We start from the raw sequence: 23,543 nt of genomic DNA, 5'->3' as shown, positions 1-23,543 counted from the left end.
CACAGGTCAAGTATGCTGAAGGCATTACCAGTATAACCAGTATAACTTTTAAGACATGTCAAACTAGACCGGTCAGTGTCCCCTAAGGTATGAACTCACCCTCAGGCAGAGATGTAGCACTGTGCCATCGTGAAAGATCTTTTGCCAGGTCTGAACCACCTCTGGCAGAAAAGACTTCACAATGAAGACTTGTCCCAACTTCAATACATCATTCTCAGACCAAGTACAAATGACCTTCATGGCTCTCCGCAGACCCCCATCCATCTCCTCCCGTGATAAGACTTGGATCATTGCAGCCATACCATGCTGGGACCAAGACGACATGCTTTTGTCGAGGTTCACAGGTGAACTCTCTTCTAGCCGATAGACCGTCACTTCTTCTCCAGCTGAAAAAAAACAGAATTTTGTTGGTAAAAGTCACCCATCACAGAAACAGGAGAGAACTGCATTTTGATTTGGCATCTTAAAACCACACACCACTTTACAGGCCTGTGTAAGACACACTTGAAGAGAGAGCTTTTTTATCATTATTGTTCATTTGTGTGAAAACCACCCCTATCTAAATTTACACTACTTATTACATATATTCCACTTAAGATCTACTGTGATAACATAAGTGGTCCAAAGAGCTTGTATCAAGCCTCTGAACAGAGATGAATTTAAGAACTCATGCACTTTTCCACATATGCAAATCCCTTTGATATTCTGGTCTTTGTAAAACAGTCTCCTCTGCCATAGTTTTTAAGTATTTAAGGATGACTGGACTTTAAAAACACATGTTTTTAAGGGATTATCACTTTATCTCCAATGGATGAACTTAAATCTAAGTATCTTTAATATGGCTCCCTTTGTTTCTTCATTTATGTGGAAGGAAAATGTTTATTAAGATTTGTTTTAAGTTAATCACGATTGATGGAACACACACAGTACTGTAATTGTGCTTAATTAAACAAACTAGTAAAGAAGTCAAACAAGTAGATAAATGTGTTATCTACTCCAAAATTAAAAGCCTGGAGATTGCTACATTGTTTGGCAGACAGTCAGCTGAGTTGTGTCGAAAGTAATGAACTGGCCATGATGAACAAGGGAAGGTAGAATCCGAACTGAAAAGAGCTCAATTTTTCCTTGGTATTTAAAGTTCTGTTTTAGAGAGTAATCCAAGGAGAACAAGTTAAAGCAAATGAACAGAAAGTTTTCAGTTTGCCATTTTAAAGTAAGATTTGTCTTTTTCCCAGAAATTCCGGTGTTACTTGTAGTGCACAAAATTTCAGAAGTTCTGCTCCCACTAACAACATTTTTCTGAAAGCAGAACAAATCTGGTGAGCTTCAATTCAGTCACAGTCTGTCTCCCTATGTAGCTGTAATAGCACTCCTCTCTTGCAGTGCAAGTGGGACACCTTCCTGTTGCCATCATCTGTAAACTACTTTCTGTAAACAGAAAGGAGACTGTTTTTTTAAACCTGGCTCTCCTTCTTGTAACTCACATTATTTGCAATGTTAATTCATAAGAAATAGGTATTCACTGGCAAGCGTGACGAGGTAACTGCATCTGCTAGTGGCAAAGAATGGCACAACAAAGGACAAACTGGATCCAGGAGAAATAAGCAGATTTCTACCCCCAAGTCAGCAGTTAGCACAAATGTAGGTGCTGCTGAGCATGAGACTTTGTACGCACGTTAATTTAAAATAAAGCAATGGAAAGTGACATAAAAATAAGACACTTGAACAAGGACACAATAACCAGGTACATTTCTTAGTCTTATATCGATTCTTCATTGTAGGGAACGGCGATCGGAAGATCTCGCGATGGCACGGAAAGAGGAAGGAAGAGGAAGGATATGACGTAGAGATAGCAGTATGCTTGTAGGTATATAAGCGAATACATGCGTACAATAAACGCCATTTGCAGCATCCCCATATTGGTGTCAGTGCTCATTGGCCCGGAGGCTGGGGGAGCCTCCGTGCCGTCTCAGGCGAACGGGAGATTGTCGCATCAGAAGGCGACAAGTGGTGACCCCGACGTGATAGCTGAGACGGCGGACCGCAGGCGGTCGAGAGGATCCGGATCATGGACGCGGTAGTTAAGGTTGTACGCGTGGGTGCCCGGGAATGGGGGCTCTCTATGAGAGCGGATGCAGTTGCGAACTGCGTCGGGCGGCTCCTGAAAGATGGAGCGATAGTTAGACCAGGGGACATTTTTTCCCCTTCTAACTGGGAGAAGTGCACTCGAGCACTTGCTCAGAGAGCTATGGCCACTAAGAAGGCCGCAGAGCTTAAGACGTGGGGAGACATAACGATCATTTTAGAAAGGACTAGGGAGGAGCTTGAGACCTGGCAGGCTGCCCGCGTGGCGCTGCACATGTCCGCGGAAATGGCGATACAGACAGCAGCAAACGATACAGACAGCAGCAAACGCAGAGGAGCGAACGGAGGCGATAGAGGAAGAGGCGATAGTAGGGGATGAAGTGAAAACGGAGAGTGTGGAAACAGACATAAAGGAGGAGGCGGTTAATCAAGAACCAGAGCGGGGAGAGGGGGAGGCAAAAACTCTAGAGGCTTACCCAATAACGCCCTCTTCTCCGCCTCCGCCGCGGTATCCGTGGAAAGAGATGAGGGCGATGGAAGGGGGAGAACTAGGAGAACCAGGAGACCTTTGTGGAGACCGAGATATGAAAAAGCCAGAGGCGGGTAGAGGAAAAGAAAGCAAGGTGAAAGTGGAGGAGGCAGAAGAAAAGGAAAGACCGATTATAGTGGATGATCCCCGAGACTGGCTACCGGGGGCCATGATTCGGGTGCAGTGGGAGGACGAAAGAAGAGAAGAAGCAGGGGAAAGACCGGAAGCAGGGGAAAGACCGAGGGTCCCGCACCCGGGAAAAGATGGCGCTGGCCGAGAGAGGAGTGGGCGTCGACCAGCATTGCGGAAGGAGGAGACTGAAGACTCAGGTGCAGCAACTAGGGCGGAGTTCCCCCGCCGCAGTCAGAGGCGAAGGAGAAAGAAAAAAAAAAAAAAAAAAAAAAAAGGAGGAAAGTCACAAGAGATATGGAGCAGATGTTTATGCTGCTTACAGCTCTGGAAGAAGAAACAGCTAAACAAAGAGGGCTATTAGAGGCAATAGCTAAACAAAGAGGGCTATCAGAGGCAACAGCTAAACAAAGAGGGCTATCAGAGACAGCAGGTTCTGCCCAAGCGGGAGGGGGAAAAGAAATTCCCCTAACAGACTGGAAACTGATAGCGACGGAATGTGCCCTGAGTGGCCTCAAGTTTCGTGCGCCAATAGGGGCCTTCCCAGTACGAGTTGCCCCGGGGGGGGGGGGCAGTGGAATGGATGCCCCTCGACCCAAAGACGGTACAACAGCTATTGAAAGCAGTGCAAGAACAGGGCCTGCGACACCCGGTGACACAGACGTTGCTGGACGCGGCGCACGCGGGAGGCCTAATACCGTGGGATTGTCGCGCCCTCGCGTGACTGGTTTTATCGCCCACGATGGTCCTTATGTGGAAAGAAGCGTGGACCTCACGCTTGCAGCAGGCGTTGATGGCCGCGCAGGCAGACCCGCAGAACCCACTGGGCCAATCCACCCTAGCGCGGTTAAGAGGAAATGATGCGGCCATGGCTACACCCCAGCAGCAGGCAGCGGGCCTGAGACCTCGGGAGATACTGGTGGCAACAGAAGCATCTCGAAAGGCCTTTGATGATATTGGGCCACTGGTGCAGCAGGCAGAGCCATGGACGACTGTGAAGCAGAGAGTGGGAGAGCCGTTTGACAAGTTTTGTGACAGGCTACAGGCAGCAGTAGAACTTGCATCTTTACCAGACGCTGCAAAAGGAGCGGTGATGTTGGAATGTATCAAACAGCAGGGCAACGAGTTGACAAAAGAAATCCTAAGAACAGCGCCTAAGGGAGCAAGTCTAGGGCAGACGATCAAGTACGTATTAGAACACCGGGACAAGACCACAGCCCTACAGATTGCTGCAGCAGTTATGGCAATGCCGGAGGTTAGAGCTAGAGGAGGTCCAAAGGGAGGCCCATGCTTTGGCTGCGGGCGAATGGGCCATTTGAGAGCACAGTGCACGAATAAGGGAAGTTACGCGCGCCCAACAGGGGGTATGGGGAGCCTTACATGCTGGGCCTGTGGAAAACCAGGACACAGAGCACGAGATTGTCGGCGGTCGGGAAACGAGAAGCGGGGAGGGCAACTAGGGGGCCACCCCTCCCCGGTGAGCCGGCCTCAAGTAGCCCCTGTCAACAACAACACACCGCTGATGGACAGCTCCAGCGACCAAACTCCGAAGGGAAACCCCGCGTGGCCCTGGTCTTAGGGTGTGAGAAGAGACCCCGAGTGAAAGCGCATCTGATAGGCCCACCAGGGGCGGGTCCTCCTAGCATCCCCTTAATAATGATGCTAGATACGGGGGCAGATGTTACATGTGTGCCCTCGTGGTTGTGGCCATCGAGTTGGCCAGCAAAAGTGGCAAGCTCGTTAGATGGAGTGGGAGGCAGGGCGGAGGCTATGATTTCTGAAACCGATATCACAATTGTATTGGAGGACCCGGATAGGCCTGCTCAGATCATCCGTGTGCGGCCGTACATAACTGCCATAGGGGAACCATTGTTAGGGCGAGATGCCTTATTGCAAAGCGGCTTTCACCTGACAAATTTAGGGTAAGGGCCACTGCCTACCTCCTCGGGGCTCATTTCGCTGTCCCGCTGACATGGTGCTCCAATGAGCCTGTGTGGGTAGAGCAGTGGCCATTGACAGGGGACAAATTGGCGGCTGCCCGACAAATAGTAAGTAGAGAACTAGAGCAGGGACACCTGGAGGAAAGCCACAGTCCCTGGAACACTCCTATATTTGTGATACACAAAAAGGACAAGTCTAAATTTCGATTACTGCACGACCTACGAGCGGTAAATCAGCAGATGGAAGCGATGGGTGCCCTCCAGCCGGGGTTGCCACTACCATCAGCAATACCAAAGAATTGGCCAGTGGTGGTGATGGATATCCAAGATTGCTTTTTCTCTATACCATTAGCCCCTCAGGACAAAGCTCGATTTGCCTTCACACTGCCCTCAGAGAATCTGCAGGAGCCAGCAGCGCGATATCAATGGACAGTCCTCCCGCAGGGCATGAAAAATTCACCTACGATTTGTCAGGCGGCAGTAGCTAAGGTATTGCAGCCGGTAAGAGCGCAGCTCCCGCGCGCGCTTATCATCCATTACATGGACGACCTCCTAATAGCTGCAGAGACCCAGCAAGAAACCGATCAGGCAGAACAGGCAGTAATTAACTGCCTAAATGAAGCGGGATTGTACGTCCAGAAAGCGAAGACGCAAAGGGGAGAATCTGTCGACTATCTGGGAACCACCATCCTCCCCAGAGCTGTGGTCCCACAGCCGATAAAGCTCAATAGAGAGATACGGACGTTGCATGATGTACAACAATTGGTTGGAGCTCTCCAATGGCTGCGAGGGCTGATAGGTATTCCCAAGGAGTGGATGGAGCCACTGTTCGAGTTGCTCAAGGGCCACAAACCATGGGAACCGAGGCAGATGACACCGAACGCGTTAGAAGCCCTCCGAAAAATAGAAGATCTCATGGCAAAGGGCGGAGTAACGAGATACGACCCGGCCAGACCTATCAATCTGTACGTGGCAGTTACAAGAACAGGAGCCATAGGCGTTCTAGGACAAGGGACACCGGAGCGTCCGGAAGTCGTATGGTGGATAGTGTCAAACCAAATAAGTACGGCATACGTCACAATCGTAACAGCGTTGGCACAGATGATACAGAAGGGACGAACCGCCACCGTTCGGCACTTCGCGAAGGAGCCTGAGTCCATTTACCTGCCGGTAAAAAGGAGTCAATGGGACAGCGTGGTCCAGAAACAAGATAGTATAGCAATAGCTTTAGAAGGATTCCCAGGAACAATCAGATTATCACCTGTGCTGGAGATGTATACACATCTCACCGTCCTTCGGCCCCATCTGAAAGCCCGAGTGCTACAGCGACCTGCACCAGGGCGCACAGTGTTCACCGACGCATCATCGGTGACCAGGGCAGCGGTTGTTGTGTGGCAAGATCAAAAGGCCCAATGGCACCGAGTGAAGATCAGCGAGCCGGACAGTAGCGTACAGCATCTAGAGGCCCGAGCTGTGGCGCAGGCATTGCAAATGTGGCCAGAAGAGCATTTGAATGTAGTGACAGACTCCATGTTCGTCTTTAAATTGTTACACAACATGTCGTATCCCGGATGGGCCGGATCGCCCATTGCGCTAATGCTAGAAGAAGCCCTACAACAACGGCGGGCCACTGCCTCCATTATTCATGTTCGGAGTCATGAGGCAATCCAAGGAGTGTACCAAGAAGGCAACAATAAAGCCGATCAAGCGGCCAAAGGTGTGTGGACAGTCGCAGAAGCAAGGCAGGTGCACGACCTTCTCCATGTTGGTGCAAAAGCACTGGCAAAAAGCTGCAACATCCCCCTCACCACGGCTCGTGAAGTGGTTGCGGCTTGCCCGTATTGCCAAAAAAACCCCCTGTGGGGCGCCGGCATCAACCCCAGGGGGCTGAAAGGAAACCAAATATGGCAAACGGACTTCACAATGTGCCAGCGACTTCGACCACGGCCCTGGCTGGCTGTCACAGTGGACACACACAGCGGTAGCATCGTGGCGACCCAACATAAACGAGTCACAGCGCGGGCGGCACAGTTGCATTGGCACACGGCAATGGCCTGGCTGGGTGCCCCAGAAACTATTAAAACAGACAACGGCACGTGTTTCACAGCGCAAAGCACGAGAGAATGGGCCGTACGGTGGGGAATTAAGCTAGTGCACGGTATTGCCTATAATAGCACAGGTCAGGCCATCGTCGAGCGAGCAAACCGCACTTTAAAGCAAAGGATCGAGATTCTTGGGGAGGGGGAAGGATATACACAAAGAATCCCCGCGCACAAACAATCAGAAATAATTATGCGTGCCTTATTCGGTCTGAATCAGTTCATCGGGGGGAGGAGAACAAGACGCCAGCGGAAAAGCATTGGGCGGTCCAAGCCATGCACGAGGGACCAGACATAAAGGTCCGAATCCCGGAAAAAGGGGAATGGGAAGAGGGGTGGCAGCTGGTAACCCAAGGACGAGGGTATGCAGCGGTCAGGCAGGGAGAAATGGTAAGATGGGTCCCTATGAAGTGGGTGCGCCCAGACCTCAGGGCAAGGACAAGACAGGAAGCAGAGAGTCAGGTGAATTAATGAATGTCTGAGTTTTATTGCAGGGGAGGACCACCCTGAAAAGCCGATGATCCCTTCTAGCAGCAAAGACAGCAGACAGGAGAAGAAGAACAGATGAGAAAAGGCGCGTGAAACCACAAGAAGAACGCGTAACCAGAAAACCTGAGAAGATGGCAGGGGGAGCAACCCAAGTAGCTCTCCTCGTAGCGATGCTGGGACTGGAACTCCAAGGGGTGAAAGGCGAACCAATGTTAGCGAAATGGGGTAGTAACAATCTATGGCTCACCTGGCAAACCGGACAGGAAATAAGCAATTTTGCCTGACGCTGGCGGGTGCGGGGCAGCCTTTTAAGACATGCTTAATAGGGGTCCCATTGAATTTGACCGTAGACCTACCAAAGCTGAGAGAGCATTGCACAAACACAAGCAATATTAGTAACTGCTAGAACACGCTGAATGCATCATTGCCCTGGGACCCGCAAGAGCTTGACCTTCTGGGTTCAGTAGTGGTAATTGGCTTGGGCTAGGACCATGGGCCAGGCAATTACTAATAGAAGAGTTGCACCTGCTACTGATGCTCGTGCTAGGCATATTAGCATGTAGACTAGTGTTTAGATGCTTGGTAAGACAACTGCTAGAAAAGGGGTGGTCCCACCCACACCCACACTATGAACGCTTAACCCGCGACACGGCAATTTAAAGCAAATAGCATAGTCAAAGCATGGGGAGGGGGAGATGTAGGGAACGGCGATCGGAAGATCTCGCGATGGCACGGAAAGAGGAAGGAAGAGGAAGGATATGACGTAGAGATAGCAGTATGCTTGTAGGTATATAAGCGAATACATGCGTACAATAAACGCCATTTGCAGCATCCCCATATTGGTGTCAGTGCTCATTGGCCCGGAGGCTGGGGGAGCCTCCGTGCCGTCTCAGGCGAACGGGAGATTGTCGCATCAGAAGGCGACACTTCATTTTATTATCTTTTGACAATTTAATACCTAAAAAGGTGTCTCCCAGGAGCCTCAGAGATTAGAATGTTCGATATGGTCATAGCTGTATTAATTATCTGCAGTAATCAGCTTCCAAGAAATCCTATGAAGTATCAGCAATTAGCTGCTGTGAGACAAAATATTCTACCCATTGAAAAAAAGGTTCCTAGATCTCAAGTGTCTAGAGGCAGAGCTCCTGCTGCTGTAAGCCAACATAGCACACTAATTTCAAATCTCTTCCAAACGATCACATGTATTATTCCCTGCCATTCTTCAATTACAGCACAGTTCTTTTTTCCTTGGCAAATTACAAGGCTTCTGTACCAGGTACAGGAGTGCTGCCCTTTCAGCCAACATCTGGTTTTCCTCTTGAGATGTGCTGCACATATACATAGGCGCGCATGTGTGTGTGTTTGTGTGAGAGAATATAAATATATATAAATACATATAAACATTAATAGGGGAATCTTATTGCTGTCTTCAACTAACTAATGAAAGGTTAAAGAGAAGATGAAGCTAAACTCTTCTCAGAGGTGCACAGTAATTACATGAGTGCCAACAGACCCAAGCTGCAGCAAGGGAAACTCAAATTAATATTATGAAAAAAAAAAAATTCCCAGTGAAGGTAGTCAAATACTGCAACAGGTTGTCCAGAGAAGCTGTGGAATCCCTGTTCATAGAGATATTCAAAACCCAACTGGACAAGCCCTCAGCAACCTGATCTAAATCGTCTGTACAGGGAGTTGAACTAGATGGCCTCCAGAATTCCTTCCTAACCTGAATTATTCTGACTCTATCCCCGTTCATTTCTTTTAGAAAAGAAATTTAATTTAATTTACTGAAATTAATCCAATGTCACAAATGCAGTCTTTAAAAAATAACGCATGGATAATGCAGAAAACAACCAGAAAGTTGGTACTCACCAAAGAGCTGGACTGGTGTAAATGGTATGGTGTGAGCAAGTCTCATTAAGTTGTTTCTTTCAACAGCTGCAAACAAGACATATCTCTACTGTACTGAGTAAACATCAACCTGGCTGAGCTTCAAAAACATCTGACATTGCTTTATTGCAGCGTACAAAGCCAAATAAGCTGCAACGTGATCCTAGTCGGCATTTTAGAAATTCTACCCAGCCAGCAGCACCCTTTTGTACACCCAAGGTATCTCACAAGCGTCAATCACCACTGTTTTCCCTGTTCCCTCCTTCCCAGAAAACAGGCTGTGCTCCTTGCCTCTCTGGGACTGGCCCCTTGCGCCCTGGCAAGAAGAGCTCCTTCTGCCATGCTTCATCCTCACCTTCCACCAAGGGCCGTGGCTGCTGCTCCCTTCTTCTGCCAGCTCCAGGGTAGCAATATTTGAATTGTGCTAAGATGATGTACTGGCCTCAGCTGCCCTTGCTGGCTGTCTTTGTAAGGCTCAGAATTGCCTGGGGTTTTAGTAAGGCACTGCAGTGAAATCCAAGCTCACCCTGCACAGAGTGCAGCCTCTTCATCTGGGCTCTGTGCCAGACCACACCAGTAACGTTATTATCCCACCCTAACTGGGGGCCTATTTCTCAGAAAAACACCTTCAGAACTCCTGAGCACCAACCAAGCGTTTACAGATTTGTCTTCAAAATGTGCAGGATATCAGGAAGCAGGAGAGGGGTGTCAGATAAGCCTCAAAGGGGTTAAGATTAGAATAAGGAGGCAACCCAGGAGCTACAATGCTGAGCACCTAATTTCCCTATTCAATGGCTGAGGGCACAACTCGTGTCCAAAGCAGGACGCGACCCATAGCTGAGCTCTGTTTCTCTGCAGAGCAACCAAACAGCCCTGACTGCAAACTCTTCTAGAGTTTGGGCACTCCCTTGTCCTTCTTTTCAAAACTACTTCCCTGAGCAGAAAGGAATTAGAGATTGAGTAGCCCAGAAGCAGAGAGCAAGGGGGACCATGACTCTCTAACCTATGAATTAGGGTCCTCAGCTGAGAAGATCGGTGTTCCAGACTCCGATTCAAGGCTTGTTTACAATCTCTATATTCCGAATTTGACAGGGATTAGTTAATATGCCTAAACAGTCCTTGGAGCATGGATCAAAAGAACAGGGTCGTCCTTTGAAGCCTTGCTAGGAACATGCTTTAGTCAGTAAATTACTGCATAACAGGGAAAAGGAAGTGAACAAGAGGACCCCCCTCTGTTCCCCTCCTGCCAGGCTTTGCAAGAAAGCCTTCAGACCAGGCCAGAACTCACTCCAGACCCTCGAGAAGTGATGTGAAGTAGACTTGCACAAGCCACTAAACTCAGGGCAAAAGTCAAGTTCTTTTGGGTGTGCAGAGAGGCAGAACTGTAGCTGCCTGTGAAACACTACAGCAAAACTAAAGCATTTTTTTAATATAAGCAGTATATGGTGTGGGATTTTAGGACCAAAGTTTTGGGCTTAGCTGACTAAATTCTATCCCGGTCTTCTTGAGAAATGAAAACATATACCAGAAACCTCCCAAAGCCTTTGATTTTGCCAGCTCACAAAGGAAACGATCCTTATCTATGCTAAAAATCCTAACTAATCCAAAAGAGCATGCATGAATAGAGCCCAATTCATCACTGCAGCAATCCCACCAAGTGAGAGAAATTACTCTTGTACACTGACTACAAATGAGGAGGTGTTATTGAGAGCGAAAATAGTGTAGTTTTTGGAACTTCAGGTGGCTGCTAATGCTCCTGGTTTACCCTAAGCTTCCCTTGAAAGGAGCCCAAGTCATGCAGGCAATAGAGACATCTACCGGCAAGCTCTGCACAGTTCTCCTCTGGGAAAAACAGAAATCCAGTTTCCTTTGGAGGAAACTCTGTGCATGCTCAAGGACAGTGGGCAATTAGTATCCAAATGATTTATTCCCTGACAGATTTCCATGAGTTCATAGGTTCTCTGTTCATAAACACAGATTAAGTAGTACAGGACAAATAAATAAATCGAAGAAGCCAAGTCCAGAAAGCATGAAGGAGGTGCGAGGGGAAGCGACAGCTATAAATGAATGAGTGCACCTCCCACCCCCACAGGAATCAGAGCTCCCTTCATCGTTTCTGCTGATATTTTGAAAGCTATTATGTACATTCTGCTCAGGATTTGCCAAAAATACCTGAAATGGAGCAATTAGCAGCAAGAAAATAATTCACAGTTTCCTCAGTGCTGTGTTGGGCACAAATTAATAAACAACCTTCTTTGCAGTGAGCAATTGTGCAACTCTTCAAAGTGAAAATCACAGAGGATGACAGGGAAAGGAGTAATGTTCTTTTTAATTTGTTAAATTACTCAGCTATCATTCTGATGCCTCCTGCTTACCTGAGTAATGATGGTGCAGATCTTGAGATGTTTTCAAGCAGGCAAAGATATCTGAAACAATGTTTAAAGGATCATTACGTTAATTATTACAGCAGAGAGAAATGCTTGATTTCGAATTCCTTCCATCCCAGAGTTTGTCATGAAACAGATTAATCAGAACTACTGCCTGAGCATTCTGAAGAGAAAACTGCTGATAGGCTTTAACTATGCTATAATATACAGTATATTGGCACATCTCATCATCAGTGCAATATAGCCAGATGATTTATTTATTCAGGGAAATGGTGGGAAACTAGTCATATTAACCTCAAGGACATGTAGGTTTTTTGAGCCAATTACACCTCTGGGATATTAAAAGCACTTTGCTGTCCATCATGCTTCACAGGCTCCCAAAGGCATGATTTTTCCAACTCCATCCTCAGTCATTAAGCATTCCATTAACTATGCTATTACACCAAAGTTATAATAATAGTGGCCCATTAACCCATGACATCTAAAATGCTGTTAAAATATAAACAGGCAAATAATCTGTGTGGTTACATGATGTTAAAGAGGCACAGCCAGATCAAATTTGGTCCAAAAAGCTTTGTTTTATAAAAAGCCGTTTTATAATAAAACCGAGATTAATGAACACGTTTCCATTAATTAGATGAAATTACTTTTTTCTATTGGAAAATAAGCCTTCGAAATGCCAGATTTCAAAAAACATGTACACTGTGGTACTTTTAATTCTGAAAAAGGAAGTTATTAAAACTGAATCTCATCAAACTATTTGGACATTACGTTTTTCTTGCTGCTTTTTTTTTTTTTTTTTTTTTTAATTTGCTTAGATTCCCCTCCCTAAGGAAACAGATCTTAAACAAAAAAAAACAAATAGATTTGGGGGGAAGGATCGGCATTTCCGGTGAGTGCCCTTGGCTGGTGATCCAAGATCCGTTTTGCTCTCTTTCATGCCAGGCCCAACCAGTATCACAGCATTTCACACCAAGCGGAACAGCTAGCACGAAAAGAGAACAGTGGCCAAATCAGTCCTTCTGAGGATGGGAAAAGTGAGTTTTAATCAAAGCAGCAGCGCTGTAACTGCTGGGCTCTGGAGAGTAGCCCCGCGGACCCGCACTCGCCGCAGCGGGTTTCAGCTCTGCAGCCTTTTGGGCACAGCCCGAGCAGAAAGAGCAGCCCGTACAGGGCAGTAAGGAGGAGGGTGCTCCATTTCCACATCTCAGCCAGCCTTAAACAAGGGTTAGATACCCAGCTGCACAGCCCATTACAGCTGTGTGGCATGTCGGGAAAACTGGAACACAGAGTAGACTAAAAAGCCAAAAAAATGTAAGTGAAGTTAAACAGCACTCTACTTTTATGGAGCAAAGTCATTCCTTGCCATGACCTTGAATTTCTTCACTGCCAATTTGATAATAAATTCAATACTTCACTGCCTTTATAATTTCAGTGAAACCACACAAATGGAGGAATTGCACCAAACTGCGACTTGAAAAAATCAAGCATACATTAGAAATTTTATACCATGATCTATCCTCAGGTATATATCCAACTTTAACTCAGGAGATCTGTTAGACTGCCAGGGATGAAAGCAGCACCATCTTTTTAAACAGTTTATTCCTGCTGAAAAGCAGCACGTTACAGGGCAGACTTAAGTAAAAATAGATTTTTTTCTTCTAAGACTTTGCAGTTAGCCTGAGGAAAACATGTTCCCATATAAAAAAGCCTTAGACTTTAAAGTAACAATTAGTAACTAACATATGAAATAATAGTTGAATGTCTTCCTATAACCATCCAACTATAGCAAATTAACTTCCCTTTGGATTCTGTACTTCAGGATTGTCAAGATGGGATTTGCAGAGAGGAATTAAAATGAGTAACAATGAAAAACTTACTGTCAGTTCCCTCTGAACTTCTTAACCTGTTTAAAAGCAAACATTTGAGATTTTACTTCAAACTTTTCTGAGCTAACACTGGTACCTATGATGAGATGTGAGCTATGTGAAGGCCAAACTCACAAAGGTTCCATCTGCAGCATGAAACAAAATAACTCCCAGTGCAATTTTGTTTGTTGCAATGATTTGCAAATAAACCCCAGTTACTAAAGAGCAGTGATGTTTTTCTGCGTTCTTCTGCTTTCTGTTGAGCTGCTCTTAGCATTGTGCGCCACTGTCCACCTCATTTAGACGGTAACAATAGCATCAATCAAAGACCACTTCGGTCACGTTCCCATTTGATCATTTTCCAAACCATGTGAATCAATGCTCAACTGTCCCCAGTGCTACACGTGTCACTGCCCTCGCTTGCATAAAAGCAGCCTGTTTCAACTGTTGGTCTATGGGTTAAGGTTTCAACCTTAACGTTAAAGTAGCTTTTATTAAAGAAGATGGTGGATATCTCACACCAGAGAGATCCCACTGAAGACAATAGATTGAATGACAGAATCAGGCCATGCAAGGCCTGTAAGTCCTGATGGAAGATATGCAGTTTGCCTACTGCCTATACATTTTGGAGTAAAAAAGAAAAAGCACAGGATGGGTAAAAAAAAAACACAGTATCTTTTTTTCTTCTTCCCATGGTGAAATTATATGGGATGTGGCAGTTTTACAGTGCCTTTTATTTATTACATCCACAGTGTTACTAAGTAGGGGAGATGTAAAAGCAATCAATGAAAATAGGAAAGCGAAGGAAGAGAGAGACAGCACCACATGTGGAAATACCCCAAATATTAACATAATTATCAATCAAGCTTAAAAAAAAACAAGAAAAAACAAGAAAATTAAAAACATTTTTGAAATGAGAATAATTTCACTCAATATAATCAAAGCTTAATAACTACTGAAAGTTCTTCATAAAAAACAAACCAAATATTTTGCAAATGTGCAGACTCAAAACAACAGATTTTAATCAGAGAATGAGAACAGCTTTCAGGAGCTGCTAGGGTTTTAATTATTAAAAGAGCAAACATGCAATTGACACAGCAAAAGCAAATGCAACCTTTCATGTTCACTAGATTGGAATAATGGCTAGTTAAAAGATGCGATCGTGATCTCAGTGATTGAATTAGAAAATTGGATATTGTTAGAATAATAAAGGGGGTCTCTATTCCACCTAAATTTACAAATTTTGTTTAAATGGATCTCTTATCTCCATTAATAAGCCTTCATCTGAAGAAACTAAAACAAAGTGAATTGCCTTAATTCCTCATTTCAGATAAATTTCTCATCCGAAGCGTATTACAGAACTGAAGTGGAAACCTGCAGAAAGTATGGAAGTCTCTTTATAAAAGCATGTAATGAATATCTCAATATATGTAGGAATACATACAAGGAGTTCCTGTTCAGATTATTTTTCTGGGTGTTTCCAAACATGCTATGACTCCAATCCTATAAAGAAGAGAAATACTTTTACTGGTAAAATCTGCACATCACTGTCACATGCACATCAAACAACTCAGAAAGGTCTAAATCCTGGAAATAGTTATTGGTATGTTTATTGTTAGCATGAATAGTCCCACTGATAGGCAAGTGAATTATGGCATTGTTGTACCTACAGTAAATTGAAATATTAATTTGTTCATGTCGTCTCCATACATTTGAGTAAAATACTCAGGTCTCCACTTACAGCTCAATACACTCACAAAAGCTTACTATAAAAGTGTCATAAAGGCATTCTAATATTGAAAGTATTCAGAAACTTCCTTTGTATTAGAAAATTCAAAATTAAGAATAAGCTTTACAGTTGAGAAAAAAAAATGCATCCTAAGCCTTTATAATAGAAGACAACATACTGAACAGTTTTCCAGTGATATTTAGATCGTATCCAGGTCTTTCAGTTAAGAAAATACTCAAACCATCTTTTAATCTTCCAGCCCTATCAGGGAAAATTGCACTTATCAGACAGCCTGCCATTTGCCAGGTCCTCCTAAAGTGCTAGTCAGAGATGGGATTATTCTTCTAAAAGCAGTAGCCAGACAGATTTTGTTGCTTAAAAGAAGTAGAGCACAAATCAAAAGTTCAAAGATGAAGTTGAAAGATAAATTAACTAAAATTCAGCTCTGAACATTATCTGAAACTTAATTCTCAAATTTTCTAGCTCAGAGTTCACTCATATTTTCACCTTGTAGATTGCTTTGCAGAGAAAAATTCTTTAACGAATCTGAGACCTTCCCACACACATCTCCCTTGCTTTGCTCCCTGCTAGCCATTGAGACAGACTTGTGAAGCACTGGTGTTCAGGGGGTAAATCTGAGAAGTCCTATTTTAGGGAAAATCCTTTTCTTTAAAAACATATCTCAATCCAAACTGAACAAGTTGGCTCAGCTATATATATATATATATATGTATATGTATATATACACATTCTCATAACCCAGGCAGAAATCAAAGGGAGGCCAAGCGACTTCAATGGGTATTGCACCATAGATATTTAAAGATTCAAATAATTTGAATCTGGCATTCTGGAAGTAACTAGTTTTGGCCTAACTCTGATGCTTCAAAACTCAGATTAAAGTTGCTCAGGTAAAACTCAAGGGTGGGATTTTTAAGTCCTGAGAAGAGTTCCAGCGACTGCAGTGGGATCAGATTAGTCCTTTCACACAGCTTTATCTTTATTTTGCTTGTCTGATCCTGTGTTTCACATTTCAAAGATTTATTGATTTAGTCTCCAAGTTTAGGTTTAACAGAAAATGTACACTCAGAAGAAATATTTAGATTTCTCTCTTTCCCCTCTCTCATACAAAAAACTGCCATTTTTAAAATTTAGATTCAAGCTCTCTTCCCTAGTATTTGATTTAAATTCTACAGCACTCAGAACAAAACTGCAAATATCTGGCTCATCTTCCTTTCTTTAAAAAAAAAAAAAAACAAAAAAAACAAACAAAAACTCACAACATTTACAGTGAAAAGGAAGCTAGGCTTTCAAAAATCCCTCTTTTAATAATCAAGAGCACTACGAGTAAAACAGGCAAGGAAGGGTGCTGTTGAGAAAGGAGGAGGAAAGGATTATTTCACGGTTCCTTTTCTCAATTTATTCCCTGTTAATTTCCTTTCATACCTCTGAGATACCCCTATGCAATGTGGTGAAAGATGCATTTTCTTCCATTAGCCACGCCATTTAAAAAGAGATAGACGTTTCTGTAACCCAGCTTCTTTCCTACACCCTTTAGATCTTCAGCAAATATAAATTGGTCTAGCTCCATCAAAGTCAATGAACCTATGTTGATTTACATAGGCAGAGGGCCTCTATGATACGGAGCTGCAAATTAATTCTGGTAAGATACAGTCTTTTTAAGCCAGAGGTTAAGAAAACTAAACTTTGCAGTTATTATCAATATTTAACTCTCACTTTACAAGAAATAACTATCTCTGCCTTATAGATTAAGAGCTATGTAGCTAACTTTCCAAAAGTTACTTCACTTCTCTAACTGATTCTGCCTATAGATTCAAGACCAAGTGTGGCGGACAGGACTTTTGCCTTAAACATTTCTTGGTACATATGGTACAAGCAAACCATAACCCCGAACAAGCCATCTGTTCCCGGCGGAAACAGGACTGAGCTGCTGCGACCCCCGAAGTGGTCTCCCCGCGACCACCTGGGACACACCGAGCCTGCGCCGAACCAGGGCACGATCGGGCAGAGACTTTGGGACCTGGACTGCAAATTACTGCCGCTTAACACAACTTTTATAAAACTTGCTTAGCCGCACTCCCTAGTTCAGTGAGAAAGGGCCCCAGAGCTGGTGCAGGCTGGAAAGATAAGGGAGTTACCAGCAGTCTGCATTCCTGTGCCCCACACTCTGGGAGGGAGGATGTCAAGGCTTTGAAGTGAGGCCTGCTTGGGCGCCAGGACCCTGGGGGGCAGGGCCTCCTCTCGCTGCTGAAACAGTGTTAATTGGGGGGGGGTCTGGATTATATCCTCCTCGTCAGGACCTTGGGAGATAACACCTACTGTCCCTGCTGGGGCAGTGCTAATTGCTGGAACAACACCTGTTTGTCAGGGCCTTGAGAGAGAAGGGCAGAACCCGAGGAATCAAAACACATCTGTCAGCAGAAACCGCAACAGTAAAGATAAACAGCCTGCCTAGGGACAGTGATGAGACCCAATAGGGAGCAGGAGACCCCAGACCTAAAAATTACTATTGGTCTGAACTACCGCGTGAGGGGTGGGAAACTTAATTTGAAAAAGCTATAATTGCCCAGGGATTTCTTTGTTCGGGGTCCCTCTTTGGAGGCACCCAACTCGAGCTGTAACTACTGCATGCGTGTCATTACAATTTATTTATTTAATTTGCCTTGATTTGGCTCCAAACTTTTCAGCGGGAACCTAGGGTCGGACCCTGCTCGAGTTGTAATTACCGCACGCGCATCGCTAAAATTTACACCCAGGGTGAAGAGGACCAACGGGACGCCGCTGGATCCAGGGGTGGTGATATCTCTTTCTCTTTCCCCCTTTTCTCTCTCTCTCTCTCTCTCTCTCCTCCCCTTTGCCTTTCCCCACCTTTTCTCCCCACTCTGTGGAAAATAAATTTAAAAGGTTGTACGATATTTGACCGGTTTTAGCGTCTTAATCTCGTCCTTGGGATCGTAACGAAACCCCCCCCCCCCCCCCCCCCCCCCGGATATTGGATCGGGACACCAAGCTGCGTACTCACTCAATTGCCTAGTGAATTACTAACACATGCTTGGTTTTTGGACCACCTTAGTCATATCCAAACCCACCTCCTGATTCAATTTAATATCCCATTGTATTAATCTTCATAGAGCACTAACTGCTGTTAAACTATTCATTTACTAGCACACACGTGCCATCCCAGTATATAACATAGTTCCTCATGTATCAAGAGGTATTTCATGACAAAGAACCAGCAACTCCACGGAGGGCAGGAGAGCTGCACTGCCATGTAGCTATGGTCTAGGATGTACATCCTTAAGTCTTACCTCTCGAGAACGCCTCAGGTAATCACAGACTGGTACGGTATGCCTATCAACTTCTTGATTTTTCAATTTTTGGTGCATGTAACTGAGCCGTTCCAAACCTAAACAAAAGAACAGATATCAGCAATATCTGGAGTGTAAATGAACAGCCCATTGCTGTAAAATAAACACCTATACACCATACTGCCCTAGCAAATGAGTAATGGGCTATAAATGCAATAACAGAATTTCATAGGATTAAAACAGACTGTTTCCATTTTCTGTCAGCAAATTTCAGGGGAGCCCTGTCCTCCTCGGACCACAACGTACTGAGTCACAGCAGTCCCTGGAGCTTCTCCTAGCAGTTTGCAAACTGAAGCCAGCGAGCTGTGTCATACAAAGCTGAGAGGTAAGATGACCTACGCAAGGATTTCTCAGAATGGAAGAGCTAGAGAATTACTAAAAGAAGAATAGGAAGGCCATTCCCTATTCATTCCTACAGAGACAATGCAGAATTCATTTCTTGCCCTTGGAGGATGTATTTCTGAGCAATGAATAATGCATGCAGGGGATCTGCCAACAGATACAGTATTGCAGCATTACCTGCAAGTTTAAACACCCTAAAAAATTTGCCAGAGACTATTTTTGCAATTAGGCAGGATGCTGCTTTAGAAGAAACCTCAGGAGAGGAGACAAGGATATCATCCTCCTTGCTTCCTGCTTATTCTTGAGGATTAGTGCTTTGCTGTCCCCCACGTGAGCCAGACAACACTCACAGCAAGATGTAACTGAACTTCCATCCCACCTACATCCATTTTGCTTCTGCAAAGGCAGAACAAATGTCCAAGCCGTCCATGACAACGTCTAATTGTATTCAGCATGTACAAGTTATGCCATGCGGTGAAAGTGGTGGATAACACTTTGAGTTTGTAAATTTTTGTTTACTGCTTTTCTTTTTAAGGCTGTCCTGAATTTCACCAGCTGCAAAGTATCACATACTTAGCTGGTTGAAATTAGACACAGTGAGCCAGTTCTTGCTGTGTTTCTCTTCTTCACTCCAGACGTTGCTCTCTGCAGGCTCTGAACTCACTTGGGTGTTCTGGGGACAATCATCCACTGTAATCACCTGGCAAGACACAGACAAAACAGCACTCGATTTACAGGCTGACTAGCACCTCTGCAGGTCCTCCGACAGCTGCACTATGCCATGGCCTTTCAGAATATCACTGAAATGCCAATGACTGACATGACTCCCAACTGAGAAATAGATTTTCCCGTTTTTGTTACAAGTTGCAGAAGACACATTGCTTTTGTCTAGAAAATACTACCAGTGAAAAATCTAACACTATAGCTTTTCAAAATAAACTTTGAGGTCCCCTGGAATACCTTATGAGAGAATTAGGTCTCAAAGTTCAAGCCTCAGGTCTGTTGCTGACCTGAGCATCGTATGTAAACCAATCCACCTTCAGCTTTCATCTCATTAAACAGGGGTAACTGTTTCCAGCTGATAAATAATTTTTTATATAAGTGCACATACGTATTGATACGAGACTAGCTTCATACATAAATAAATATATATATATATATATACACACACACACCCCTATATATGTAGAGAGAATCAACACGCTATCTGCCACTTATACTTGGATTCAGAGAAAAGATTACCAAACCCTCATAGACAGAAGACAACATAAGAGGCATGGCTTGTCTCTTTACTGCTGCATGCAGGAAGCCAGGATCGAGCTCACTGCTCCCAGACTGTATCAAGCCTCCCCAAATTCCCCCTCTCAGCAAAGTGTGAGGGCAGATTCCTTACTGTGTAAAGCCAATAACAGGCTTGGTCTACTACCTGGCAAAGCCAGTGGACTTCACCAGGTTCAAAACTGAACTCCCAAGCACTCAGACAAAAGGGAAATTAAACCAAAGCCAGAGAAAAAAAGACTCCCCAATTCGCATATAGTATTTTATAATGTATGCATTTTCAGTGAAGCTTTAATTTTGTCCCACACTACAAAACTGCTCTCAGTGAACTAAAAAGACAGCTATGGATTATGTGATTCTCTTGCATCTACACATACCGGCACCTGAAGGAGTTTTTGCCGCTTCTTTTCCCTCGGAGACTTTCTGTCTCTGCTTTGTTGTTTTGCTTTTGTCGCCTCACTGTGGCATAGCTCACTAGATAGTGAGGAGTCTGTGTGAAGTGGTCAAAAAACATGGTTAAGCTACAGAGATTTTGTTTACAAGAGAAGAACTGATAAGACTGAGAGCTGGCAGATCTCCAAAGCAAGCTGAGAATGACTTGTGATACCCAAAGCTAATACTCATGAAATTCATGCAGTTCAGTGCAAAGATGTTCACCATCATAAGATATAAAACAACAAATGTTGGCCATCATTTCATACTATTTATACTTAAAACTGGAGTCTGCTATATTTCAGTTCTTGTAAACAAACTTGGTAGTGGATGGGGTTTTTTTTGTTTGTTTGTTTGTTTTTTAGATCTACTGTGAAAATATCTACCTCTTCATTCTCTATTCATCCATCTGACCTATGATAATGCTGATGTACCTTTAAGTGTTTGTACAGTTTCTTCCAGTTCCTGTAACTTTGGGATTGCTTTCCTGGTGTGGGAGATTCCCTCAGAGCCAACACAGTCCATTCATCACCCCGGTTGCGTAGTCACAACCACAGGGTGCATGCCAGAGGGGGAGAATCAGGGTTGGACTGCTCCTGTGCCCTGACACACAGCGTCATATTGCTTAGATACCAGCCACACTTCAGATTTGCCCTACAGCAACCAGACCCACTGCAAGGAAAGCAAAGGAGTAACTCTGGATTCCCTGCTACTCCCCTCAACTGCGGCTGATACATCCTGCATGCAAAAGAGAAATCTGTGCAATGTCTTGGGCTCCTCCATAAAAGATATGGTAGAGGTATAAAATTTTATTATTACCACCTATGGCCTTGCAGGTTTTCTCTGTTTTCTCTTCCCTACGGGACTGCAAGCTGTTGCTCCTGCAGAAACTCCAGTCCCTCCAGAGTGGGCTGATCCAGAAGGAGGTGCTGCGTTTCAGCTTGTTCTGAGAGACATCACTGCTGTATCTTGACTTGTTGGAGTTATAGGAGAAGGACTGTGATTCTTTTATCTGGACACGCCTGGGAGGACTACCCGTGAAATTGCAGTCACTATTATAGGTGGAATGTATGCACAGTGGCTTCTTTTCTTTCCTCCTCAAAACCCCTTTTTCATCACCTTCAGAGAATCCCCAGTTCACATAACCACCTTCAGTTTCTTCCCTGTCATCACATGAGGGTGTCGCATTCTCACAGAGAGCTGGCAATGGCTGGAGACCTATAGGACAATCAGTCACTACACCATCAGTATTTTCTCTTGGCAAATGAGTAACAAAGTCGCTCTGACTCCATCGATAATCTTCTGGCTCTTTTCCATTGAGATGGACCCTCTTCAAATCTTGCTGTGCTTCAATGCTGCTTTGCAGCTTGTCCCCTAATGTGACTTCCCTGTATTTGTCAGGAGCACTTGAAAAGGACAAATTCAAGCTGACATCCTCAGAGAAAGACCCTCCTTGATGGTCAGGAGGAACCAGCAAAAATTGTCCATATCTAGGAGTGGACTTAGTCTCAGAAGATACCCCTGAAGTGAGCGTGTCGCTTTCTATTTCTATCCTTGGAGAGCTGTCTTCCACCGCCTTCCTATCCTCAGTCCTCAAAACATGGCCTCGACACTCTGATGACCACTGACTCCTCACCAAGCTCCGCAAGAGGGACGGTGGCATGCTGTAGTAATTGTACTTCTTATCATGCAAACCCTCCAGACTGCTCAGAGTCTTGGAATAGAGCGCGTTGCTCCAGCTATGGGGGAGCTTCCTACAGGCTCGATGTTTTCTGTCAGCCAGCAAGGCTTCTTCCACCTGCAAGGTGTCTACAGCTGAAATCACTTTCAGGATGTCCACAGTCAAGGCAGACAGGTCTTGCAAATGTCCTAGCTGGCTGTCCAGGGAAATTAAAGATTCCTTGATATAAAATACCTTCTCATGTACTTCTTTTAGCTGCAAAAACATCTCCTCCACTCTAGGTGGAAAAAGAAAAAATTATTAAAATATCAAAACAGAGATTTTAATTTCTGGTCGCCAGGTGATGAAGGAAGCCATTAACACAATTGAAAAAAAATCTGTAATTAAACAGTCCTTCATTTTTTTTACATGACTTCCATTCTCATAAACATCTACATTTGACAAAACCAATCCAGACTCTCAATCTGTCATTCAGATTTACTGAGCTAAAAACCCATGACTTTTAAATAGACAGGCTTTTTGCTCAGGGAGCATCTATTTTTAAAATTACCATTTTCCTACTAATCCCCACACTTTGCCATATAATTACTAAACCTTGGGTAACATGACACAGCTTTGGAAATGAGAAGTGTATTGCTAATCAGTCAGTCATCCTGCATTTCTACATTTCTTGTGCAAGAATGAGAAGGATGAGGCTCAAGTGAGCCTACAGATACTCTTCCATTTCTCAAATACTAGAGTCTGCTGGGAAAAGAGCCTTCCCAACGACCTCTTTTGCCTCTTGAATAGATTTTGTATGTCCAATGCCACCAGTTATCTTCAAGTAAAATTCAATTGCCAAACAAGCAGAACCTTTTCAATGGTCTTCAAATCCCCAGTGACCACTGTGAGAACTCAGCCTGGAAAAACTGAATGATTTCATTTTAACCAAATCATTATCTTCACATCTCCTGAAGCTACTCTCTCTGGTACTTTGTCACTAAGATAGTGATAACCTGGCTGCAGGCAATATGCCAGAAGTGTTCCTTTCCTTTGTCACTGAGTAACTAAACAGTGTAATATTTAACCAATGGCTGAATAAAATCAAATACCCATGTTCCAAGATATTTTATTCATGTAAATGAATTTATTTTAGAAGGGATTCTTCCTCTGCTATGAAATACATTTTACCTTTGCATTCAAAAAAAAAAAAAAAAAAAAAAGCAAAAATCCCTTTCCAGATCTATAGCTATCCATTAAATGAAATCTTTTTGCTGCAGTTGATATTGCAGCTTGTGAG

The 23,543-nt window shown here is 44.3% G+C and overlaps 2 protein-coding genes and 1 long non-coding RNA gene across 5 annotated transcripts in view; 1 reads left to right on the top strand and 2 right to left on the bottom strand.

Moving 5' to 3' along the window:
• Positions 1 to 23,543, bottom strand: part of LOC135324166 (uncharacterized protein C9orf40 homolog) — a 206,908-nt gene that overhangs the window by 100,466 nt on the left and 82,899 nt on the right. The window lies entirely within an intron of this gene.
• The window catches only part of LOC135324428 (transient receptor potential cation channel subfamily M member 6-like), a 105,608-nt gene that overhangs the window by 13,939 nt on the left and 68,126 nt on the right, over positions 1 to 23,543 (bottom strand). For 2 of the 3 annotated variants that reach the window (XM_064500729.1, XM_064500730.1), the window contains exons 26-34: positions 21,403 to 22,541; positions 20,529 to 20,641; positions 19,447 to 19,573; positions 18,472 to 18,569; positions 14,861 to 14,919; positions 13,429 to 13,454; positions 11,537 to 11,587; positions 9,144 to 9,209; positions 100 to 386 (exon numbers count right to left, since the gene is read on the bottom strand). In XM_064500729.1, the coding sequence (XP_064356799.1) occupies positions 100 to 386; positions 9,144 to 9,209; positions 11,537 to 11,587; positions 13,429 to 13,454; positions 14,861 to 14,919; positions 18,472 to 18,569; positions 19,447 to 19,573; positions 20,529 to 20,641; positions 21,403 to 22,541 (1,966 nt within the window). The remainder of the gene's footprint in view (positions 1 to 99; positions 387 to 9,143; positions 9,210 to 11,536; positions 11,588 to 13,428; positions 13,455 to 14,860; positions 14,920 to 18,471; positions 18,570 to 19,446; positions 19,574 to 20,528; positions 20,642 to 21,402; positions 22,542 to 23,543) is intronic. The other variant, XM_064500731.1, reaches the window with a different exon arrangement.
• LOC135324430 (uncharacterized) lies at positions 18,175 to 23,359 on the top strand. The gene is made up of 3 exons (XR_010385808.1): positions 18,175 to 18,489; positions 18,736 to 18,856; positions 20,949 to 23,359. It is a non-coding gene; the product is annotated as an uncharacterized LOC135324430 (long non-coding RNA).

Source organism: Dromaius novaehollandiae, chromosome W, assembly GCF_036370855.1.
Source record: "Dromaius novaehollandiae isolate bDroNov1 chromosome W, bDroNov1.hap1, whole genome shotgun sequence".
In the NCBI taxonomy this organism is placed as follows: domain Eukaryota; kingdom Metazoa; phylum Chordata; class Aves; order Casuariiformes; family Dromaiidae; genus Dromaius; species Dromaius novaehollandiae.
This window is presented reverse-complemented; position numbering and strand designations above follow the sequence as displayed.